The sequence below is a fragment of the Quercus robur genome, chromosome 4 (assembly GCF_932294415.1).
Source record: "Quercus robur chromosome 4, dhQueRobu3.1, whole genome shotgun sequence".
Lineage (NCBI taxonomy): Eukaryota > Viridiplantae > Streptophyta > Magnoliopsida > Fagales > Fagaceae > Quercus > Quercus robur.
In genome coordinates this window covers 22,622,652-22,649,658 of record NC_065537.1, presented here as the reverse complement: position 1 = coordinate 22,649,658, position 27,007 = coordinate 22,622,652, and the positions used below count along the sequence as shown (strand labels likewise).

Below are 27,007 nucleotides of genomic sequence, written 5' to 3'. Positions count from 1 at the left end.
TCAAGCCCTTTGAAGGCTTCCTTACGAACATACTTGTTCTTCTTGAAGCTTCTACAAGCTTTATAAAGCTGGAAATCTGCAAATTTTCAAGATAAGGTCGATATTCGTACAGCATACCAATGATACAAACATCTACTAGCCTTTCCTCCTCCACAGGGTCATAACACAGCAAAGAAAGGTCTCTGAACCTGCGAATATATGCCAATAACCTTTCAAATACCCTTTGCTTTTCCAATTGCAGATTTGACAACATGAGCTTCTCTTCCAAATCAAAGAACTTCATGAACTATGTTGCCATGTCGTTCCAACTCAGAACCAACCCTGGTGCAAGGCTAGTGTACCAGGTACAAGTACGACCTTCTAATGACTTAGAAAACTCTCTGAGCCTCAAGTCATGTCATAGGAGTGAGCCATCAGTGCATCTACATACCACCTGATGTGTTCCCTAGTGTTCCCTGCCATGTCATCATACTTAGGAAAGATGGGAGGAATATAGTTGACAGGATAAGGCTTTCTAGCTACTTCCTCAGAATATGGAGGTCTGGTGTCAATATAAATAGTACTCTCCGCTTTCTTAGCTTCAAAAAAAAAAAAAAAAAAAAAAAAGCAGAAATATCCTCCTTAGTTAAATAAGGAGATCCCCGAGGACATTGACCACCTTAAGGGACTTGAGGTATAGATGTCTCTTGACGTAGAGATTGGAACTCTGCCCACATAGCAACTTAAGAGCACTGGAGGTCTTCGATGGCAGCCACAATATTCTTGTTCTTGGGCTGACTAGCCTTACCAGAAGACTTTGTGCCCCCAGAATGCATGGATATATGGTCTACGCTTGGTTCTGCTGATTTTCACTTGAACCAGCTAGTATCCCCGTAACTTTCTTTCTTAGAGGCATGGAGAAGATGAAACCAAACAGAGGTATACAAACCAACAGAAAACTCACTCAAAAGTGTATACAAACCAGAGATTCCCCAATGGAGTCCCCAAAAATGTACGTGCAAGTTAGATTTAAGCTTATATAAGAGATAAAATAAGTTATCTAACAATAGATTTAAATGAAAAAGCTTATGAGTGACAAAGGTACAAGCTTTGACATCACAAAGGTTAGAGAAGGAGAAAGTGATTGCAAAAATGGTAAAGTTGACACAAGATATACGTGGAAAATCCTAACAAAAGGGATGAAAAACCACGGTTTGAGCAAAGGATGAAAAACCCTAAGAAGAGGTAACTCTTGTACAATAAGGGTGTTCTTCCTTAAAAGAGAGACCTTGTTTTCTACCTTCGTATCTTATCAACTTTCTACTCTCTTCTCAAAAGATCTACTTGGAATCTTACCTTAAAAGTCCAGCTGCATTTTCCTCTTATAATCGGAGGAATATGGCTGAGTACAAAGACAGGTGTCAAACCATCATTTTCCTATTTTTTGACCTTCCTACAGCTAGGGTACTATTAAGTGACTAGAGGAGAGAGAATACGCCAACATGGCACTGTGGCATACAAGTAGGTGACTTTGCCACTACCTGGGGAACAACTCTTGAGCAATGAGAGGGACATCAGAAGTACTGTAGGTGATAAATGTGTCTCTAAAGTGGTCCAACATGCACTCAACCAATAAAGGGTGTTCTTATAGCTACTGACCTTAGAAAGTCACTATCTCTATTTTGTGAGTGCTTTAGTACCATGTCAGATGCATATCTTACTTCCTTCCCAAGGCAGTCACGACTTTGGCATAGGCCAATGATAGGATTTTGTAGCCAACATTTCCTCTTCCTCTACTCACAGCCACTCCACATGTAGGGTCCAGATCCAACCACATATACATTCCCCCATGCCTTGGTTGGTGTAATGCAAATTTATTCAAAACAATTTACCAAATACCACCATGTGTGAAAATAAATGCCTTTTCTTATATTCAAATTCAAGATTTGAATATAGAAAATAAAAAGTGAATGCACCACTTTTTGAAACCAAACAGGATGTTTAGTGACTGGCAATGGAGGTTAGGGACAAAGAACAGACTAGAGAGAGCGAGAGTGAGGCTTTTTTTTTTTTTTTTTTTTTCCTTCATAAAGATTGAATTGAATTATACTGGGTTGTTATAGTGTGTGACAATGTAATACTATTAGGCACTAATACTATGGTCTTTGAAAAAAATTAAAATCAAATGGCCTGTTTTTGGCTTCTATTAAGAGTGCCAAGAAAATGAGATTTTTTCTTTGTGGCTTATATAGTTTGTGTGTGTGAGAGAGAGAGAGAGAGATCATTTCCGGTGATGATTGGAAAAATGAAAAAGTACCAAGAGGAAATAAGATTGAAGATATGTTTTGTATACATGTGGATTTTTTTTTTAGTTTAGGACACGTGGCATTAGAATAATTTTTTATTTGTATCGCTAGTTACATCAGTATTTTCTATTCTTGACTTAATAACAAACACACAACCCTTAAATGTTATAGACTAAATTGACACATTAGGGACCAAATTGATACACAATACAAAAGTTAGGAACCAAATTCTTAATTTCCACAGAGAGAGAGAGAGAGAGAGAGAGAGAGAGAGAGAGAGAGAGAGAGAGAGAGAGAGAGAGAGAGAGAGAGAGGAAATTTAAGAATTTGAGTTCATGAGAAACTAACACATAAAAACACCTTGCATTCAAGGGAAATTTGCCATATAGCATAATTTCAGAAAATTATTTCGTTAGCAAGCACGTTTTTGAAGCTATTTATGAAATAGCATCTCAAGTCTTTGAGACTCAAGTTTGGTGACAAACTCGAGCCTTTAAGACTCAAGTTCTAGGGCTGAGGTGGAGCAATTTATCCATGTGAAACTCGAGTTTTTTAGACTTGAGTTCTATAGAAGTAGATTTGAAGAAGAAGAAAAGGAAGCCAGAGCCAGAAGGAAGAAGAAGAAAAAGAACAGATTCAAAAGAAAGAAGAAGAAGAACAGAGGAAGAATGGAAGGAAGAAGAAAAATAATAAAGGAAGAAGAAGAAGAACAAATGCAGAGATCTGGAGAATGGTGGAACTCGAGTTACACATGGATTTTTTTCCATGTTAGATTGCCACCACTTGCAGCTCAAGTCTTAGAAACTCGAGTTTTAGACCCTCAAGATACTAGTTTGCTAAATAGTTTTGTAGACTTGACAACTAATTAAAATGTTATAAAAAAGATGATGCTAAATGCAAAAAAAATTCCTTGCATTCATAAATTGTATGGGTTTAAATGATTATACTGGAAGTGTCTATATACATATGTACAATGGTCACATAGTGTCAACGGTCAAGTTTGCATATAATGAAATGGTAAATATCAGTAATCCATGTGAACCCCCATTTTTTAATTGGTATGTGTCTCTATGAATTTTTTTAATGAATAATTACATTTTTTGTAATACTACTTAAATAAGTTAAAACTTAAAAGTCTTAGTATGAGGAATTGTTAGTATTAACTTGAAAATTTACATATATACTATAAACTCTGCATCAGCTTCCAATTCCAGAAATATTATTTTTGCTTCTTTTTCCCTGCAAGAATTGGTTTGATTTGCAAGTGCCTTCTGTATGCCTCATTGAAAAGGAAACGAGTCTGGAATGCAGATATGATTGGGAGCCACGCCAAAATAGCTATTGGTGCTAAAAGAACGACACCCATTCCATAGTCAAAAGCTTTAGCAAGTACACGGATAAAGTACCACAATCCAGTATTCTCTATCTTGGGCCTCGCAGCTTGTGCAATCTGAAAAGAAAAAAGAATGAAGTATCAGTTGACAAATGACCAATCAAGAACAAATGTGCCAAGAAAGAAGTTTCCTTTAACCAAACTTACCAATATCAAACCCCATCCGGTCGGAAAAAATGCTAGACAACACACAATTAAATCCATCAAAGATAGATCACAGATGTTGGAAAGAGTAAATATTATGGACAGAACACCCAAGAAGAGGAATGCTTTGAATAGTCTAAACCACAGGTGATGATCAGCACTGAAAAGTTGTCTTCCCAGGTTGACTGCCTGCATTGTATATTCCCAATTATGTCACAGACTCGAGAAAATCATGCATGCTGTTATGGCAACTAGTATATAAGCAAACAAGTAAACCTAAAAGGTTGTTGTATCACAAAATTTTTATAGCCAACCAGATGTTGCCAGAAAGAATTGTTTTACAAGAAAGTAGTGCACTCTTTAAGGAATATTCTATTCCTTCTCAAATATGGTCCTTATTGTAATAGATAACATGTGTCCTGGGTTAATATGCAAGGAATTTTATCATTAAAGGATGCAGTCAGAATAAAGACTATAAGTTGGGTTTAGACAGTGTCTGCAGATAAGTTTTGAAACTAGGTCTGCAGAATGATGTTGTCATCATACATTCACGCTGTAAATAGGTGGTTCTTCAGATATTAAAGAAGAGTTACCAGAATCAGGTTCTATAAAAATATATATATGTTATTTGGTAAACTGAGGTAATTAAAACATATAATTTCAATTGCATCTGAAGACAAAAGAGCATGCATGTTTGTTTGTGACTTTGTGTCAGGCAAATCACAAAAAAGGTTATCTAAGACATGCACTAATCTCAAATGCCACCAATATCTCATAGGTCAGAAATTATTTCAAGTAAATAATCTAATTATAAATTTTTAAAACTATTAAATTTTCATATTTTCTTCATGAAGTAATTTCTGCTAATCAAATACTCTCAATAGGTTCAACCAAAATAGTTACTGAGACTACGAGATGTATTTCATGTACACAACATATTATGCAAGAAGATTAAGTAAAGCATATAGACTAATTCCCTGGTTAAAGGCCAAGGCAAGAATTTACCTTGAATAGTAGGAAAACTGCAATAATCACAACCCATGAAAGCACATAGACCAGAAAATTTTTGCTCTGTTGGGATATGTCAAGGTGATAGACCAGACCATACTGATATATGAAAAACCGAAAAGAGAGAAGTATTTCTATCAACCTAGAACCCAGCCCTGATCGACGAAGATGAGCTTGTTCATCATCCCACCAAGATTGCCAACTTTTATCTTGTTGAACTCCTATACCACCCTGCTGCCTGATCCACTTATTCCAATCTTTCCAGTCATCAACTATCTTGTCCCAACTGAACCCTGAGGGATTAAAAAGAATTGGTGCAAACAACCAAGTAATTGACATGAACCAAATAGAATAAGTGATTAACACATAAGCCATGCTGCTCTCGTAAGACCTCCTAAACAAATCATAGACAATCAACAAGAGTAATATTTCAAATCCTTTGACAAAGTGGCTTCTTGAATACAATCTGTAGTTTTCAGTGAAGCTAGTATGAAATACCACGACCTTACGCCCAGTGGGTCTGTACTTAGCACCCCCATGCAGAATTGTTCGACCATAATGGTGAGTTTTTGTTCCAAGGGAGAAAGTAAAGAAAACAGAAGCCAGCTGCAATTGCATAAGGATAAAATCTTTAATGGCTGTAAGAAACCCTTTCTCAAGTCCAATCTCCATCACCATTGGTAAGCCAGTTAGGAGCCCAAGCTGAATAAATGATTGGGAGGCAAGAGCTGTTTCTAAGGATTGTATGTTCCGCACTTTAGCCTCAATAAGTAGTGCTTTCTCCAACCCACTAAGAACAAGGTACAGCTGTCCGTAGAGGAACACATAAATTCCAATTACTGATATCTGTGGATTTGTAAAGCAAATTTCAAGTCAACCACAAAATGACATCAACAGTGAACAGAAAAGCAACATATAAGAATGTTGTATCAACTCCTCAAAAGGCACACTCACATTTTCACATATAATGAAGGAAAAAAAAACATGGACTTCAATAGAACACACAACTTGAACATTACAAGACATCATTTCCCCTTAACACAATGCATCTGCATATGTAGAAAACCAAAGCACTGACGAACATCAAGGATGTTGGCAACTCAATATTAATACAAGTATTCTCTGATTATATAATTAGTATCTTTCAAATTTTCACTCCAGCTATCATATTCCTAGCCAAATATATTTTCCTTGTAAAGTCAGATATGTTAGTAGATACATAATTTTAGGGAGTGAAGTTCTGCATGATAAGAAATTTAATAAGTAATCTTCTCAGGGGGGGAAAAGGAAAAAGTAATCAGTTAACTAATGCTAATAGAAATAAAGGGATGCTTTTGCAGTTTGAAATGGTTTACCAGGCTACTGAAGTAAAACCCAACAGTTGTGAAATAACAAGATAGCATCCGGAAGAAATCAAACTGCCGTCCAAGGCGGTGTACATCACGACTTATAGTTTGTTCACTGTTTCCATCAGCTACCTTGGCTTCAAACTTTGAGATCTGATTTAGGCCTACATCACGACCTTTCCCAACTTGCATGTACTCATGATATGTAATACATCCCCGCCGTAAAGTAGAATTAAATCCTACACGAGATCAGATGCATGTAACTGTGAATCAATTTTTACCATATGTTGGGAATGTAATATTACAGTAATTCTTACCTGCAAAAACATCTTCACTTAAGTTAATTGTTTTGGATGCTTTACTTATACCACCTCTTGTGATGTGAAATATCCTATCAAATACATCTGGATGTCCATAGTGGAATCGTACCCTGATATTAGAACAAAATTATAAGACTGAGAACTAAGCAGGGGCACATAGGCAAGCGCAGTTGAGTTAAAAAATACAACCAAAGGATCTAAGAATACTTAAAAAGACTATATTATGGTTGCAAATATATAACCAGTAAATGTTTATGCTGTTTTGAGATTACCAAGTCAACCAAACTTGTTTGAGGTTACAAAGATAACTAAAAATTAAACCACTGAGACAATGCTTACTTGACCATACCAAGCAAATAATCAACCCAACATAGAGACATCCACATGTACACATGCATGCCTTATCTTCTAAGAATGAGCTCACAGAAATGATGTATCCCTTACCTGAGAGGACTGGCAAGAATCCGTTGACCGATGGTGACAAAGCTGGTCTCTTGATATGACATGAACCATGCTAGAGAAGAAACACTGCAGTGGAATAGAAAAAAGAAGACAGCCTATAAGTTCTGATATTTCTAATATAAATTCTCAGAGATCATTATATTTCATATACAATTTAAAATAACATAAATGCTAGTTGGCGATAGTTTCACTATAAGCTGATGATTATAGATTTCCTTCTTCCACAAATGTCAGAATAACAACAAAACTTGAGCAAGATAGGTCATGCACTTTGAAGCTTATCCATTAGCAGTTTTAAAATATCATTGGGTTGAAAAACACCTAAATAAAACAAAAATTCAGATATTCTTTCCAGTGCATTTAGTAACTCACTCAAACAGATTATTCAAAGGTTTTACAGGTGAACAGACTAAGTCACAATTTTTCAGGCCTAGAAATTACAAATCAATTCATTTAGAAGCCTACTGACAGAGACTTGGTGTTCATATACATGCTAGTGTCAGCATCTTTAAGTCCTGCATTAGAAGTGATCAGATAGAAAGGTGTTTCTGAATTCCTAGTGCTTACATCAGCTAGTTAGAAAAAAAAAAAGTTTGCTTATGTATGAAGAAATTCTCAGCAGAAAGAGAAAGAAAAGTGAAAAAATAATAATGAGAAAAAAAAGCTTAGAGGAGAAACGGAAGAGAAAAAGCAGTAGAACAAAGGATTTACTATCTGATATACTGCCACTTATCCCTAAAGCTTAAGTTATTATGAAATGGTGAATTTAATCATTTAACCAATATTCTAAGTTCTAACACTCCCTCCCCTGTGGGTCCATATTCCCACTTATCCCCCAACATGTGTGATTTTTAATCTTTTTTAATGGGAGGTACAGTGGAGATAGGGTTTGAACTCAAAACCACTTGCTTTGATACCATGATAAACTAAAATTTGTCCCAAAATTTTAAGATATTAGGAAATGATGAATTTAATATTTTGACCATTATTCTAATTTCCAACACTATTCTCTCAATAAATTATTTTCATGGAACACATTATATTGTCGGAGTAAAAAATACTCAAGTGATAAAACCTCCTCCTGAAATGATATATGCTCAAGGCCATAGATTTTATATCTCAGTCATTGTATTGATATATTTTATAAATCTAAACACCCATGGAGTCCATAAAATGGTCATGATGCTTATACCATAGCAAGAATTAAGTTCCCATATTGAACTACACTACCGAACTTATCATGAGCTTAGTGAGTGTTCTTGAATTTGTTGTTTAATGTGAAAAAATATTAAATTCATTCAACAGCCTATTTGGGGTTTACATATCAGTTCAACCACTGCAACTCATGAAGTTGTACACTTCTTGGAGTTACTTATCCAACTCAATTGACCATCACTCATATTCCCATTGAATGGTATTGACCACTTAGGTATGTGACATAGTAAGTGAAACATAAAACACAAGAAAAAAAATCTAACCTTCCTGTGAATATGTGTTCCCTCAGACCAAGTATTGTAGGAGACCTCCTCCCTTGGTGACGATGAAACTCTTGCAGAATATTTCTAATTTTCAGTGCTTCTTCCAAATAATTATCCTGAAAAACCAGACAGCATAAGAACAAATATGGAAATTGTTAATATTTAGTCACTTGAGAAGGAGCCTACTTGGTTCATATCGATTGCTTGGAGAGCTTCACCACGAGTGAAGATTATGGCTTGGTTTTGATTTTCAGGCTTCCCTTCTCCAATATCTGGTGGGCCTGGAAGCTTTATGCGATATATAACCTATAAGAGATAACAGCATACTCAACAACTAAATGTTTATTTATATATATAATTAGATTTTATAATTCACTCTAAGAAGAGACAGTGTGAGGATGCAATCATGCATTTAAAGTACAAAGCCTAATATTACCTGTTCATAACCATTGGCAGCTTTAACCAACAATGAAGAATAAACCTTTCGAGGTTTTCCTGAAACAATCTCTTCTTTCTCCTCAACATAAGCAACACGGAGAGATGGATACCTTCAAGCAATAAATGCATATTCTGAGTTATATGACTTCTAATTTTATATATAACATGTACAGATTGAATACTTCTGCAATCATTTCTTTTTTGGGTAAAGGAGTACTTCTTCATCAAGTCAATTATGTCATCTGCATGGGGATCTCCAGAAGCTTTTTGTGATCCAAATGATTGACAAGAAATAACGTATGTGAATTTCATGTCTGCTACTGCATCTAGTTGAGCTGAGAATGTATGGTTTCCTTTTGCAGCAGTATCATAACCATCAAGAATATCTGGACGAGAATAATCAGTAAGTGGCAAAAGATTGTAGTCAATCCATTGTTCAAAAACAATCTCAAGCATAGCTAGTAAGGCATCAGAATGGCCTATCACTCTATTAAAGATATAATGCATTGATGATCTCATTTCAATCAAAGACACCTGAATATTATGAGCCATATTTACAATCACAAACCTTCCTCTGAAGCCATGTCAATAAATGCTTGTAATTTTAAGGCTTCTCTATAGTACATCATTCCTCTAACTGCAATAACCACAAGATAAAATGGAGAATATAATGAGTACAATTACATAATCTTATGTTTAGTATAACTATCCAACGTTACAAAGATTTCTAGCCTTTTCCATTCACCTGTTCTACTTAATGTTTGTCCTCGGAATGAAGCCCAATTTCGCACTTCCTCCCTAAGCTCCTCCTTTGTCTCTTCCTCCCCAAGCTGCTCCTTTGACTCTTCCTCCCTAAGCTCCTCCTTTGATTCATCATCCTTTGATTCAACATCCAGCTCTTCACAACCCATGCGTTCCAAAAAGTTTTTCCACTCATCTAAGAAAAAGGATAAGAAATAGCTGTGAGCTAAGAGTTGAATCAGAATAGATATGACTAAAATATATTAACAAATTCCAATCTTATAGTAACCTGGAAATATCTTTTTCATATAAAAGATTATGGAAACCCCTTGCTTGCTTGAATAAAGCTCCTTTTTTGAAAAATTAATATCTTCCATGTAGTGTGGAGTTATGACACTGTACCAATAAGAACAACTATAAAGATTAGAGTAGATGTTTATATAACTGCCACAAAAAGTGGGGAATAGAATGATAAGATATCAATTTCAATTACATACAAAAGATTGCACCTGTGGAATGAATGCTAAAGATAAGTTGAATTTGTCAGATTCAAGAAATTGCTTTATGGTATATTAAAATCTCATCACTTATGAGTTATGACATACTAGAATTCTTATACTACTTTCACAGATACGCCATGTGAAAAATGAACATGTGTTACTCTATAAATGCATAAACACTGGCTAGTTAGTGATGTGCCTGTGAGGGAAGACATTCAACAATTTGGACTCTAACAGTGTGAATACTTTAACAAGGATTTTGCTTTCTTCCTAAAAGAGTATGATATTTATCTGATCAATTTTCACAATGCCTGCACCTAAATAAAGTTTTTATTTAAACACAATTATTAAGCTATTATTTCCAGCAATCATTGATTTGTAGCAGATTGGACAAGTTACATAATATGAGTTCTAAAACTGTGACGTACCATATCATCGTTTTCCAAAATACTTGCTTATTGGGCCTTTTCAATTTGAGCATCTTGTAGGAATTAAACAATTTTCAGTTTCCTAAGGGGTGTGGAAACTAATAAGGACTCTTAACAGAAATGGAAAAGAGATGTAACTTCTGTTTCTTTGTAAAATGCATTCGTGCAAATAAAGGGGTTGATTACATGGTTCTACAGATACTATAATACATGTCCTTCAACTCTTATTTTGGTAAATCTATTTTAGTGACTGATTAAATTTTAAATTGAGTCCTTTACAACCCAATTTGTTAAAGTGGCCTTATAATTTGGATGTTTGGTTTTTCTCAATGAAATAAATTATAACATAATCTTACCACCAACAACTCATAAGAGCTCTCATGTTATTTTAATAAATCAGCTCTCTTCTCTAATAACCTTGAAAAAAAAAAGGCATAATGCTTTCTTCTACCTACAAGTGCTCTTTGAAATCCTATGAGGTGCAAGTACTGACAATCACTCCTCATCTTGATCCTATATGGAATGTTATTCTTCGCTGATTCCAAAATCTAGTGTTTGCCTACTTAGCCTTCATAATTTTTTATTCTTATATTTTAGTACTTTTAATCTTTCATATTGCACCATAACAGGGAAATTGTACAGATCATATGGAAAGGAAAACAAATTATGAACTTTAGACCCAAGCATCAAGAACAGGAAAAGTTAAAACTAAAACAAAATATTTTAGTTTTATTTCTTCTGAAGCATAAGTCGGAGATATGGACTACATGGTGCCCATAAAAGTAGGATAATTAGCATTAGTTTCAATACTATTGACAATTATATTTTCATTCTATTCAGCAATTAAAAAAAAAAAAAAAAAACTTTTTCAAAGAGAACTAATTACATTGTTGTATATAGAAATGAAGTGGCCTAGAAAGTAAATACATGAAGTAAACACATGTTGAATGTACCAAGAACAAAAATGGGAGATAACAAATTTGACCTGAATGAAAGCATATTCCGCACTTTAGGAGCACTGGGCATATCCATAAAGAGAGAAGTAGCAAAGAATGAAATACGCCTCCTTGCCTCTAAGTTTGAAGGTATGTCCATTGCAGTGTCTTTGATGGTAAGCAACAAATGAAAACGCTTGATCTGCCATTGAAAACTTTAATTAGTATTTATCTAATTCTTACAACTGCAGGCCGCATATTATATAATGCTAATCCATGTATTGAGGAAGTGGACAGGCAAAGCTGTGCATGTTAAAGATAACAAGCCATGAACACTGATGTGAACAGGGGATATGGATAGACATGACTGATGCAAACATCAAGCAGCAGTGGTGTATCACATACGGCCAAACCGGTACAGTGCCTATTATAAAGAAACCGTGCTTCCAAGATTACAAACCAAATAAATGATTGAAGCCTAGGTATGATGAACAAGCCCAAGCAACTAAAAAGAAGAATTAAAGGAAAACATTATTGAAAGAAGTAATGAACATCACAATCACCTGTTCATCCAATGGATTGCTATTTGGCAAGGGAAAATGGATAGATTTCTTGTCAGCAAATGATGCAAATAATTGTGGTGCAATATCATTGAAATCACCCTCTATCTTCTGGGATGAGTAGAGAAAGTCCAATATTCTGCCCACATTTAAAATGAAAAATAGTGAACTTGAGCATTAGAATTAATCTATCTTGATGATGATAATAATAATAAACTCAAAGATGGTACTAAACTCTAAGCACACCAAACCTGGAATCATTCATCACATCATTGTTTACAAGCTCAAAAATATCTTGGAGAGCTTTCACAACTTTATCATGATGGCTTTCATTTCCCTCGATCTTAAAACATTTGATACTAAAAGTCAATATGCTATCAAGTATTGACTAAAAAATTCATTATAAACATTATTATAGTAGCTTTGCGGTGGATGCAACAATTACCAGAAGTTCAGCTAATTCGATACATTTTGTTAATACAGTTGGTAGTTCTTTCATCTTGAAGTCCTGAAGAAGACTCGATCTTCCAATGCTTTCTTCGATTGCATTTACTATGGCAGATATTATCCTGGAAAGCGATGCAGAATATAGCATTACATCCACAAGGAAAAAGGTTAGAAGTGAGGAGCTAGCAAAATGGCATACACAACTCTCACTACATTTGCCTACCAAGGACCCACAGGGGTGGGAGGGGGGACAAAAGAAGTAAAAATTTGCCATAAAATACTAGCTAAATCTATAAAAATTTTCTATCCACAAAAATTTTTATATGGAACAGTATGTTTAACCAAAAATGTTGTCATCTCTACCTTTTTTCCAGATTGCCCACAACAAGAATTTGAAGTATGTACTTCAATGACTCATAGCACTCCGTTACAGCAGAATACATGTACTTATCTTTCTTAATCTTTCGGAAAAGAGCCCCATCCTTTCCCTTAAAGTCTTTTGCAATGCTCAAGGCTGTTGAAAACTAGTATAAATAGGAAGACATGTTTACAAGTGAAAAACAACACAGAGCAAAATCAGAGACAGTAAAATATAAGCAATATACCTTATAAGCAAGGAGGAAAACAGGCCAACGAACAATGCCAGAAAATATTTCTGCTGACATAGGAATTCTCATCAAATCCAACTCCCTGCTCATAGAAACATACCTGTTTCAGGTATTTTCTCATGCATCACGCAACAATGCAAAAAAAAAATTGAAACAAATAAATCACCTGTTGCTTATCAAATCCTCTGATCGAAAATGACTAATAATTTGGTTCCATAGTAGAGCAAACCTGGAATCGTCAATTTTTCCATTTTCCAATACCTGAGACAATCAGTTTAATCATCAGACAAGTAAAGAAAGAGATACTTAAAGTAATTCTATAATATTGCATTGTGAAAACCTCATACCCTCCGAAATCGTTTTTGAAAGAAACCATTTCTTTTCTTCTGATCATTCCTGGATGGGGGTGGAATAAGGCATACATTGAATGCATGAGGCAAGGAGTGAAATCTGCTTCTCAGCATTCCCAATGTCCGAATCTGTAAGAAACAAGAAGAGTGAGACCATGATCACATTACTTTGATAAGAAATGTACTTCTTACCTCACCAAGGTGATGCAAAATTCCATAAACTCCACCAAAGATTGTACAGAAAACAGAATACCATATCTGTGTGTCCATGAAATACACCTAGAATAAACAAAATACAGAATAAATGAATGTCCAAGTATCAGAAATATCATGCAAGATAAAAGTATGCTTCTCCCAGAGCTTTCAATATCATTCTAAGAAGGGTTCAGTTTCATTGATTGACTTTTGTACTTTTATAATTGACAGCAATCTTGTTTCCATCTCAGACTTCTAAATGCGGACCATCAAAAGGACTGTCATAGATATTGTAATCAAACTCACAACTATTATGGGAGCCCATACAGCAACAATTGCACCAGCATTGCTTTTGACTGCAACAGGGGAACAAATTTTTATCAGACATGTTGACATCAATGGTATTCAAATTTACTCTTTTGGCACATAACATAGAAAGAAATAACAACTACCTTTTGGGAAGAGCTCATGCCATTCATAATTTTTCACACCAATTTTCATAATTTGTTTTGTTGGTGCCATGAGTGGTCTTATCTGCATTTTTATATTGGTAATAAGAAACAACTAATCATTAGAGAACTCGCATCTGAGCATTTCTAAATATGGTTGAAATGAGAAAGATAGCATATACTGTTTGACGCAATAAATCTGACTAATGAGAGATAACATTGCACTTTTAAAGCTTCAGTCACAATAATATGAAAATTAAAAAAAAGAAAATATTTAGGGAAGATTCAATTTCTCCTCAGTTAAATACTCTTCTTCTTTTTTTTTATGGTTTTTTAATTTTTGGGAGCATTGGAGCCCCATGCTAATTTCCCCGTTAGTACGTGCGTAATATGCATTATTGGTCTACTTCCTGACAGCTTAAATTCTTGGAACTGATTGTTTCTAACATTCTGAATAGCTTAGACTTTAAAGATTGATACTTCTATCATAGCAAGGTTGCAAGTGAGGCCTTTCGTTCAAGCTTAGTGATCCTCATTAGCACCAACCTTTTTTTTCTGGGAGAGAGAGAGAGAGAGTTACTTTGTGTCCTATGCTTAATAGCTTAGTGTTTTGGAATTGATGATCCTCAGCATAAACCTAAGACCTTTCCCTACAGCATTCATAATGGAGCCAATGAGAAATGGGTGCTACCACGTTTGAAAATAGTAAACACATCAAGTCTTTCACATGAATGCTGAACCAAGTACCAGTTTATGTGGATAGGTTTTGCATATTCTCGAATTACACAACCATGCAGAGACATTAGATTTACAGTCATGAATAAATATAAACCACTGGAGAAGGTGGATCAAGTTTAATTTATCTCATGAGACTTATTACAAATCACAATATTTTATTGTCATCTCATAATATAGACAGTCACATTACTACTCACCTCAAAAAAGTAGCTGAACAAAAATTTGCTTAACAATACTAGTATCCAAAAAATTGTATACCTATATAGCAAGAGAGAGGATATATTAGGAAAATATTTACATAAGTACAGTACCAACAAAATGTAGAATGGCTATATAGTATATACTTCACAACTGAAACTTGGCTTTCTTGCATCCCACGTCCAACATATATTCCAGGCTACACGATAAAAAGCAAAATTTTCAAAAAAAAAAAAACAAAAAAAATCGCTAAGTCAACAAAACCAAGCTCAATAAAATTGAAAACATAAGATAACTCATATGCATCATACAACTATGAAGTTGGAGGGGGGCGGGGGGGTGGGGATGGGTGTTAGAGAAACTCAAGTATGATAATGATTTATCTTTACCGCATTTAAGAAGAAAACTCCAAACGAATGCCATTTTTGAATTACTAAATTTTCTCGTATGATATATGTATCAAATAGTCAAAAAAATTTCAGTTAATTTCTATTGTACCACTTTTTCCACATCAAACAATATCCACAAAATTCTCTAGAGAAAAGAAGGTTGAAAGAGGAATGTGTGACTAGAAGTACACATAGCTAGTCCCACCATCCTGTCATAGTGAACGATGAAGAAAGTATGATAAAGAATCAAAGATACATTAATTAAAACTCAAGTTCTGAGATGGATATAATCTCAATGATATTAAAAGGGCAAATTAGATCTTCCTAGTGATAACAGTAATTGTATGGTATCATGATCTTATAAGTCGCATCTTATTACTACATGTATGAAACCCCAGATTCAACAGCAAAAGATTGACTTGAATATTGCAAGAAAGTCACTAAGATATATCGTGAACTTACCTGAGTCCACCATCTTAAAACTGTCCATATCCGGTAGTTTGAGACCTCAATATACTTGCTAACAGCAGGAACGAAAAACAACACCATGTCAACTGCATTTGTTGTCAAGAAAATTGCAACAGCAACCATATAGGAAGAAAAGCACCATTCTCCAAGCCAGCTCCCATATTGTGTGGAATAACAAGTGTATTTTCTTCTAGATTTAGCATAGCACAGAGGAAGAATGAGAGTCCAAATCACTGCAACAGCCATCTTCATCACATGTTTCCTCTTCTGAGAGCATAGCATTGTGCCTCTAGCTTTCCATGTACAGGTAATGTCAAGAATTGCTGCAAGCACATATATCTTTTAGCCATCACTCTAGGCTAGTAGCTCTTATTCCCTATCTGGCCAGGTGATAGATGCTTTTCTGAACTCAGACTTACATAAAAATAAAAATAAAAATAAAAACCAAAATATTTCAACCAAAACCTCCGACTTTTTAACGTGATGTTGTTACCATACCAGAGAAAGACCTCATCTGGAATATTGACTTAAAAGTGAGAAATGTATAATATGTCTCTTGACTTTCTTCCATATAAAGAAATCTGTTCAAGAGTTTTAAAAATTGGCTAGTGCATAAAGCTTGAAAGACCACCTTTTAGATGAAATTTGAAGGGTGCATATGGTTTGAAAAAGAAAAAAACACTTACAGATATTTTCTTTACTTCTTTCTATACTTCTTAACATTAAGTATAACGTATTTAAATTAAGAAAAAGGACCATAGTAGAGAATGACCTACTTGAAAGATTTACTCAAGTAACAGATGATATTTTAGATAGCCTACCAGGATTAATTAGGTAAAAAAAAAATCTTAGTTGGTAACAATATCTAAAATGGAAAGATGACTAGAGGATATGGCACTAAAGAGAGCCCACTATCTTCAAAATTTATACACTTTTCAGAGAAACCGAAAAAGAACATGTTCATGAACTAGGTTAGTTTTAATGAGAAAATATCTTTTTTGTTTGAAGGATAATAGTACAACCATTACACATGCTAAACTATCCTGCCAAAACAAACAATGTTACATTGCTGTAAATACTGCATGTTGTCTTCTGATAACAGAACTCAAAGTAGGAAGAACAGCCAATGACCTTTAGGGAAATTGGGAAAAGCAGACAACCATTCAGTGAATTTCACAAGGTACATTGAAGTCTAAGAAAAAGTGGGTTTGATATATAAAGCAACACCAAATATAGCTGCTTCTGACAGCAAACCCATTAAAATGTAACAGGCACCTTTAAAAAAGCTTTTGTGATGGTTTATGCACATAAACCAAACATATGGTGACTCAATGCCAATCTTTTGATAAATATTACAATTGGGTTAAGAGGAAATTTGGAAAAAGAGGTAAAATTTTGTAGAACCTAGTAAAATTTTATTTTTTTCACCTTATCTGTTTTAATAATCCCACAGTAAGATGCTGGTATCATACCTTGAATGAGTTTAAGTATGGCAGAGGTAATGAAGATGCTCAGAATGTCCTCAAATATTACTGTGTCAAACATCTGAAGTGGAGATGCCACATCATGGTATGCCATAATTATCATTGCCTAGGAAGAACAGAAATTATCAATCAATATGGCAAAAACCATCACAAGAAGCATGCAATCCAAAAGGCATGCATTATAGGTTCTAGACACACCTGAAGGGATAGAATGAAAAAACTCCACATTCTATCAAAACTCCTAAAAATCTGCCAAAATGAACGGATCTCTACAAAATTTGTCTTCCCTAACCATTTTTTTTCTTGAACTTCCTCCATAGTTACCTGTGGGAAAAGAATATGTGAGAGACTTTAAGAATAGGGTATCAACTAAAGCAGAAGAGTCATGCAATTGGAAGAAAAAATCCATAAATAATATTCTTTTTCCCACGCCCATTGGATAAAAAAGGGCAGAACTAGAAGTATTGGTCTTGTATTTGCAAAAGACAAGAACAGCCTCAGCTGAGGAAAGGTGAAAGCAATCTTACTTTTCCACACTAGTCACATAGGATAAACTCCATTGAAACTCATGCATCCGATAACTTGAAGCAAGATAGTTCTATAATGTTTATCAAAGATACAAACATTTTATAAAATTTTGGTTCCAAATGTGTTTCTATTATGAATATGCTATAATATTTATAATGTTGATGACACAATCTATTTCCACATACCAAGGATCACTCATAATATATTAGATCCTAGTATTAGCTGAGAATTAATTCCGGAATCAAGTATCATTTCATGTGATAGAAAAATGGCCAGTTTTTTAAATTTCAGGTTTCCATCTCTTAAGCAAGCCAGAAACAGTGAATTTTGCTGTCAAAATTCTTGAACCCAGAGACTTCTCCAAGATTCTCACTGTGCAGAGCAAACAGCCATTCATGTCATAATATCCGGGTAGGACATAAGAAGTACTAGAAACTAGAAAGTAAATTATTATATCATGTGAAACGAAACAAAAACTTATATATTTATTTTTATATAGATAATTAATATTTTATTAAATGAAGAAAGAATTATACAACCACTTATATATCTATGTCTATACTAGTAAAAACATGCTTTATTGTCTCTTTAACGAGTTATATATATATATATTTCATTTAGCAATAAGGAAAATATTATACTATTTATTGCAATAAATAGTAGTATTAATAAACATAATTTACCCCTAGTTCTTCATCTTCATTCACTTCTCTATTCATCCTTTCTTCTACGGTATTATGTGATGCCAGAGTTTTCTTAGCTTTAGGTTTGCTTGAAGGTTGTACACAAAAGAAATTGTGGTCCAGACGCATGGGCCAACCAATTTGAAAACAATCAGGAGACCTGCAGAAATTGTAGATATAACTACCTTCTTCTAATTTCTTGAACCCAACTTGGCAAACAAACACAGAATTATTCTAACCAGAAATACTCATTCAGATCATCGTAGTTCCTCCATGTAGAATGGTCAGCTGTCCCATTTTTGCTTTTCTTTGCTTCCTTCAGTTTTGGACAAGAAAATTAGTTACATAAAATAAGAATGAAAGAAAAAGACAAGAAAATCAGTTCTAGGTCAGGAACAAATACAGTAATAGTGTACAATCAAGAAGTACCTCACTTATAACCCTGTATATGGGGCTAACTACATTGTTAAGGAAGGATTCTGGCTGTCCTCCATATGCTGGCATAACCTTCTCCCAAGTTGTTAAGTTCAGATCACCACTTAACATACCATGCAACTCATATGCCATCTTAATCAAATAAAGAAATAAAATGAATAATAAGACATGAAACATTAATATGTAAATTAATTTTCACATGCATTACCTTAAATGTATAACTTAAGAGTGCAAAGGAAAGCATCAAGTTTAATAAAGACACTAGTTGCTCAATTAGTGAATAGCTCAAGAGGTATAACTTTTCGTATACTTTAATTGACCATTAGACTAAATACTAGTTCTATGTACTAAACTATAGTCATGCTCAAAAGTCAATTATCATGTATGTTAAAACGAAATTTCAAATAGTTTGATGAAACAATGGCAGAAGAATTAAAAGAATTCAGATTTTCTTGCCACATATTGTATGTGGAATTGAAAGTCACTATATAATGAAAGGCTTCCATAATTCCTTCAAACAGATTCAGAAGTTAATTCAAAAGAATTATAATCTAGAAAGACAGTACAGACCAGACAATGATTATTTGGAAATTAATAAAGCAAATGTGTCCTTAGTGCAGTTTGCTCATAGCCAAGCATTTATTTAAGGCATCATTGTTGGGTTACATGTGTGAGTGAAGTCCCATATTGAATAATAAATGGAGCTTAACGCATGGGTTTTTTAACTTATGAGTTGGAGGTAGAGTGGTATCAACAGATTTGATACCATGATAAATTACTAATTATCCCAAAAACTTGAGCAATTAGAAAATGATGAATTTAATTATATAACCAAAATTCTAATCCTAATAATAAGAAACTTAGAGATGTCTTAATGTACCTTTGTCGTTCTGCATTGTTGTAACAAACTTTTGTTTAAGTTCAACGTAATAGAACTGGTGTATTCTTAATATAAATGCTGTGAAGTTGTAGGTGAGATGATAATACAATGGAGTCTTTCAGAAACCATGGTCTAACATATTCCAACAGTTTCCAGGAGTACTCAAATAAACAGGTTTGTCTGGATTTTTTGGTTAGTGTAGTTTGCTTTCAAACCCAAGAATAAGTTTTCTAATCAACTAAGAAGCATGGATATTTCAAACTAGCAGCTGTTTCTGTATTGGAGATGTATCCAATTATTTTAACTCTCCCTCTCACTCACTTTCTCTCTATGAAAAGCCTCTACTTTTGTTTCATTATTTAGACGTATTTTACACCCTTTAGAATTTGTTGTTGATCTTTAAACTATAACATAGCATAATATGTATTTAAAAATACTTATATAATGATTAATTAAAGTATCCCTGCAGTATCATACCCTAAATTTTAAAGAATTGACATATCACCATGTGCAGAACGTATCGTATATGTATCCCATTTATGTATTTGTGCTTCCTAGCTAGTCAAGTTAACAATACTATGTACTATTGAAATGTAAACATGTAGAGATGTACTTCAAGTTCGACCTACAATAAAAAGACCAAGCTAAGATTATTTACACTGAGAACAGCAATAAAGTTTCAGCTCACATGGTGAAAAATATAACAGAGGCACTCTGGCATGAAACGCAAGTTTGCAGCCTCCCCCAAGAATAAGTTTTCTAATCAACTAAGAAGCATGGATATTTCAAACTAGCAGCTGTTTCTGTATTGGAGATGTATCCAATTATTTTAACTCTCCCTCTCACTCACTTTCTCTCTATGAAAAGCCTCTACTTTTGTTTCATTATTTAGACGTATTTTACACCCTTTAGAATTTGTTGTTGATCTTTAAACTATAACATAGCATAATATGTATTTAAAAATACTTATATAATGATTAATTAAAGTATCCCTGCAGTATCATACCCTAAATTTTAAAGAATTGACATATCACCATGTGCAGAACGTATCGTATATGTATCCCATTTATGTATTTGTGCTTCCTAGCTAGTCAAGTTAACAATACTATGTACTATTGAAATGTAAACATGTAGAGATGTACTTCAAGTTCGACCTACAATAAAAAGACCAAGCTAAGATTATTTACACTGAGAACAGCAATAAAGTTTCAGCTCACATGGTGAAAAATATAACAGAGGCACTCTGGCATGAAACGCAAGTTTGCAGCCTCCCCCCATATAAGAATGTAAAGCCCTATATATAAGAGTTTATATTGATGTGCTTCCTGTTTCACAAAAGGCAACCTGCACAGACAAATAATATATTGTAGTAAAAAATAAACTGAAGGACTAAAATAAATTATAAAAAAAGAAAGTTGTGAAAAATAAAGAGAGAAATGGGAAAACAGACTAGGAGCATATAACAAAAAGGATATTAAAAAAATAACATGCGTAACAAGCAATAAGAAACAAATTAATTGCAATATTTTTCCAAAAATAATAACTATGAGTAAGAAAGATAGGAAATTACATTATTTTGTTATCATAAGAACAATGGACTAAGATTTATATTCTCTTTGATGCAAAGAAAGGAGCAAACTAGATCACATATCTTACTTTATGTTGCTTTCTCTCCCCAAAAATTTGCACCAATTTATGTAATTTTTAACGAACTTTGCCATCAATTCATCCACAGCACCATCTACTAACTGTCAAAATAAGATTATCAAACATTACAAGGTAAGAAAGTAATATCAAAATTTACAAACTAATAGAAAAGACACCTTTGAGTTAGATGTCTTCAGATTTTTTTGCCGAATGTGCTTGTTAGCAAGGAGTAGAATCAGATGCTCCCTCTGGTTAGCTACATTATATTCCTGATCAAAACACAGTAATGATATCAGGGAAAATCTTCAGTGTCTGAAAGCGGCAGCTTAGAAAATTGAGGACTATTTCATCAAGTTCCAAGTTGTCAATTTCATATTTCTTGTGAAACCATGTGATACAGTATAGAAGAATAAGAAAGGAAGTAAAACCAAAAATCAAGAATAAATAACCTGAAATCCAAACCAATACTGAAGAAAATCAAACAAATCTCTGACTCTCCCCCGTTTCTGAAAATCTTGGACTGAAGGTAAACCACGAATATTGCGGATGGCTGCAATTGCAGCCACAATCTGTATCATTTCATTAGTGTATTAGCATACTTATTCAACTCTACTACAACTTAGGCAAGAAGCACCATGTCCTGATATGATCACTCAGCAGATTAAATGGATAAAAAAAATTTTAGATTATCCATCCGGCATCAGACCTCAGGTAGTTGCATAATCGGTTGCTGGATGCTTCCATTATCAAGTGGCAGAATGTTGTACTCAAAATTTGTGTGGATGCTCTCTCTATCAGCAAGGGCCTATTGTGAGGTAACAAAAAAATCAAACTAAGAAAAAAAATTATATCTCCTCTGGAACTGTTAATGTTTTGTTTAGTCCAAAAATACTAGAAACAAAATAAAAGATAAATGAATACACAAAAGAGAGGGGGTGGGGGGTGGAGCACCTGAGGATCAGCTGCATTTGTAAGTGCCTCCAACACTTCAAACAAAACAGAAGCAATATAACGTGCATGAATCCACCTCTCTTTGTCACTAATTGAAATAAAGTCCTCAGATTAATTAGGCTTAGGGAACACAACCTGGAACACTTTAAATTTACCTGAACAGAAGCACACATAATCTAAAAAAAGAGTCTTGATTACCTGATTTCTAAATCAAGTACTCCACCAGGTTTGATCAGATCTTTGTATGCATGATATACACGTTTGAGTTCACGTATATCACTCATTTCTTTCCTTTTCCTAATTGTGATTCTTTCATCCTATGATTTCAACAAAGACGAGAGACATGAAAATTTAGAACGGAAAATGCTGAAATGAAACAAAGAAATAAAAGGGAATAGACACAGTTGGAAAATATGATACTCCAGAAAATAATTATGCTTGGTGATGCTCTTAATGTTCCAAGAGCTCACAAAAGGGAAACTGCATTGCTTCACAACTAAGAAGGTTCTGCTTAAATTGGTTTCCAGATAAGGAGCATAAAACAATGACATGTAATCCAATATAAGTAGTTGGAATGACATTAGTGGTGAAAAAGTGATTTGAAGCATCATCTCTACCATCAATCTTAATTTGTACTACATAATCACCTTCTGAAAGTTTAAGAGAGGTTTAAGTTATCAGCTTTAACTTTGACCATGGGTCAAACTTTAAGTAACTAAAAGAAACTAATTTAGTGGAAGATTTTTTTTTTTTTTTTTTCATTTTATTTAGTAATTTAGTGGAAGGTTTTGAAAGAATGAGAGTAGTAAATGGGGAAGCTAGAAACATTCCCCGATGGATTAAGTTTCTTTGTTACTTCTGAGGCTTGAACAAATACGTATTAAATTAAATGCTAAACTATTATAGATATGTTACAGGTTCATCTTACTCTTGCTCCACTCTTTTATTCTAGCGTGAACAAAGTGAGTGAGAGGTAAGGAAGGGAAGCATAAAATTATGTTAAAGACAGGGCTAATGCTTAAGGTAAGTAGCAGAGATCATAACCATTAACATTAAAAATCAAAATCAAACTTTCATTGGCTAACTGTAAGTATTTATATTATCTGGTGAATACAAGACAAGACTAAACAAAAATAAAGCTAGTTGACCACATATCAATGCAAGCAAGATGTAAGAAAAGGAAATCTATGAAACCACCTAAGAAGGAACTTCCCAGATTTATAGGACAAGCTAGCTTCAATGGGGGTGACTACCTGCTCAAGTCGTTGAAGTAGTGACGTTTTAAATTGTCGAACACGCCGTCCGCTCGAATTGCGGTCCGTGTAATGTGCTATCATAAAGGCATGGAAGCGGCCTGCCAAGGAAAATTGTCTAAGCAATGCAAAATACACTATGCCATAGTTCTAAGTAAAACTTCAATCTTTTTCAGGATTAAGTTCTACCCCTTCTTCTAGAAAAATTATTCAATACACCCAGAGCAATGTTCTCTCCTCTCACATGAATGGTGGGACTTACTATGAATTGAATTAAAAAAAAAAAAAAAAAAAGAACCACTATTATGTGAGAGGAGAGATCATTGTTCCCGAGATGCTAAATAATTACTCATCTTACTAAGTGTCAATTCAAAGAAAAGAAAGAAGCTACTGGGAGGCTCCCTTAATCTAGATCAAATTAATTCCAACTTCTTACAAGAAACTCTTTTTTTTAAGTACTTTAAATTCATGTGAAATAATGCCACACACATTATTTGTCTCTTTTGCTTGCTGAGGAAAAAGAAGAAGAAAGCAAAAATAAGAAATGCTACTTAAAAAATCATTAAGCTTTGAAATTCAAGTAAACAGAAGATCCCTCCTCCAATTGTTCCTGATCCAATCATTTGGCCTTGCTACTAGTTTAATAAAATACCATTTATGGAAATGGGTTTGTCCAAAATAGTGATTAATTTCATCCAATTCAACCTCAATTAGAACAAGAATGGTATAGCCTTTTTTTTTTTTTTTTTTTTTTTTTACAATTGTAATTTATTTAAAAAAAAAAAAAAAAAAAACACTTTTCTCCAATTGTTCAATACTTGTGAACCAACATAACATGCATTAATTAGCTTAAAACATTCTATTCCTTCATTCACATTCAAAGCCAATAATATCCAACAAAGAACTAGTAATTAACACAATAAAATCAATAAATAGATCAAACCCAATTGCCCAAAAATTCACACAATTCTTGAACTTACAAAGATAAGCAATACGAGGCTCCTCTCGTTCAATCAAATTAGCAACACGAAGAAACCTTTGGATTCCGGATTCCAAAGTGGGAGGCAACCTTTCACTCTCAAACGGCTCAGGGACATAATGATCATCAATATCATGTTCAGAACCAAAAATAATTGGCCTTGTAACAGTTGTTGGTGCTGTGTACTCTGTGACCGTGTCATAGTCACCTTCATAATCATAGCCAGGGTCTGCAACCACAATCTCTGACGACATTGGGTTGTTTGGAATATTGAGAAAGAGTAAGAGTAAGAGTAGGAAAGAGACATGGGTGCAGTGTATATATTACTACTAATATGAATGTATGTGTGTAAGATTTCTTTGTGAATAAACGTTTGCTTAATGGGTTTGCTTTGGCTTTGAGTCTGCTTTTCTTTTTCCTAAAGCTTTATGTTGTGATTGGAAAGAAGATTGTGATCTTTAGCTTTTGCTTTTGAAGCTTTTTCTTCTTTGGTCTGAGAGAAGGAAGGAAGGAAGAGAAAAAGTAAGGAGTTTGGTTTGGTTGGCCTTTGGGATTTGGAGTTGGGACTTTGTAATTTGTATTGTAAAGCTTTTGAAAGTGGACGTGTGCGAGTCCGAGTGATTGTGAGAGAGACAGAGAGTGTGTGTGAGACGCAGAGAGAGAACCTGAACTGGCTGTCGTTGTTAGATACGTGAACTTTTTTTTTTTTTTTTTTTTTTGAGAAACAAGATACGTGAACTTTATGATGTTTGTTTGATTGATTTAAATACCATGTTTGTCACATGAATATTCATGCCCACTTTTTTTCTCTCTCTCAGTTGAAAATATTTTTCATGTTTTGTGTCAAAATAAACCCAACCTAAGATTAGGACACCAGGACATGGTATTTTTCCTACTGTTTTTTCAAATTAGTAATATATAACTTGTGGGTTCTAGTTAGCTCAATTAGTAATTGTTGAATAAGAGACCAAAAACCAAATTAGCGTCTTGGTCTAATGATAGAAAGAGTAGGGCCACTTGTGGACTAGAATGAAAATGATGTTATTCTCGTTACAACAAACTATATCAGCAATTATGAAAAATGTTGTATCTTTTATTTCTTTTTTCTTTTCTCTTTTAAACTTTTTTGTTACTAATTTTTTTTTCTCAGACTGTCTCACCAATTAATCTTGATCAAAAAGTGAAAATGTTTTAGCTAGCATGCATCCAAGACGCAACCCACCCACTCAATCCAATCCAAACCAACTTGACGCTTGATTGGGTTTGATTCATTAGTTTGGATTGTGTTGGATTTTTTAAGACTTTGTTTAAATATGTTAGTTTGATTAATTTTAGTATCTTGATACTTAAGTTTGATAAAATTAGAATTTTATGTACAGTTTTGTAAAGTGATTAATTAAAAAATGAGTTTAAATAGTTGAATGAAAGCCTAGTTATTTTATTAGGCTTAATGAAATGTCCTCAATCTAACACCACTCAGTAAAGGCATTATGGGTTGGATAGGAGATTTCTCAATATGACAGGGTTGAGAAATACATTAAACTTCAACCCATCAACACGGAGTATGGCTTTACAGTAGAAGTTCTCATATTGTTTCACATGATATTTGGTAAAATTTAAGTAATTCAATTATTCAAAACATTACGCTTCAACAGATATATTGTGCCCACAATGATAACCACATTAAGACCCCATTAGTACACATTGCATTTTATTAGCACCATGCGCATGGGTTGATAAATCTAACACTTATGACCCCTTTTTATTAAAAAAAAAAAAAAAAAAAAAAAAAAAAAACCCAACCAACCAACCAGTGTCAACCCTCACATTCCTACGTTTGCAGAGAAAAATGGGGATCTCTGATCTAAACTGATAGGATGGATCTAGCCAAATGGGTTAAAATAATAATAACTCTGGAATCTACATCTAAGTTAGGATGCAACGGGGCCACGGTATCAAAATTGTGATTCTGTACAGTGCTGTTATATTAAAGAAAACAAAAAAAAAAAAGGTGGACGAATTTTACTTTACATATATATTTTTTTAATGAGAGAATTTTATGTAATTATATAAAGAGAGAAAACATGGTGCGATCATATCTGGAAGCATGTATACATCGAAGATATTCATTAAAAACAGTATCTTGTGAGAACATAAAAATTAATGTTATTTCATGGCTTTGTTTAAAAAATAAAAATAAAAAATTGAGTTGGGAACTTAGCCAAAAAAGAAGAATTTTTATTTATGAAAATATAATGGTTGACTCTTTCTTAATTTATCATATACG

At 33.9% G+C, this 27,007-nt stretch overlaps 1 protein-coding gene across 1 annotated transcript; it reads right to left on the bottom strand.

The window, feature by feature from the left end:
* Positions 1-3,267: 3,267 nt before the first annotated feature.
* Positions 3,268-25,275, bottom strand: LOC126720885 (putative callose synthase 8). Its single transcript, XM_050423730.1, has 41 exons — positions 24,722-25,275; positions 23,742-23,842; positions 22,687-22,805; positions 22,489-22,576; positions 22,244-22,342; positions 21,987-22,106; positions 21,714-21,806; positions 21,547-21,638; positions 21,108-21,234; positions 19,005-19,142; positions 18,815-18,891; positions 18,576-18,735; positions 17,563-17,688; positions 17,353-17,470; positions 15,875-16,203; positions 15,170-15,222; positions 15,023-15,083; positions 14,091-14,172; positions 13,945-13,994; positions 13,636-13,722; positions 13,441-13,572; positions 13,260-13,354; positions 13,091-13,175; positions 12,849-13,009; positions 12,484-12,607; positions 12,290-12,381; positions 12,042-12,177; positions 11,529-11,680; positions 9,905-10,011; positions 9,620-9,811; positions 9,443-9,511; positions 9,092-9,260; positions 8,873-8,984; positions 8,623-8,742; positions 8,437-8,552; positions 6,941-7,024; positions 6,494-6,606; positions 6,186-6,415; positions 4,828-5,676; positions 3,826-4,011; positions 3,268-3,735 (listed from the first exon to the last, which is right to left on the bottom strand). Exons 1-41 carry the CDS (start codon positions 24,972-24,974, stop codon positions 3,505-3,507), a joined length of 5,928 nt encoding a protein of 1,975 aa, XP_050279687.1. The 5' UTR covers positions 24,975-25,275; the 3' UTR covers positions 3,268-3,504.
* Between the last annotated feature and the right edge of the window lie 1,732 nt (positions 25,276-27,007).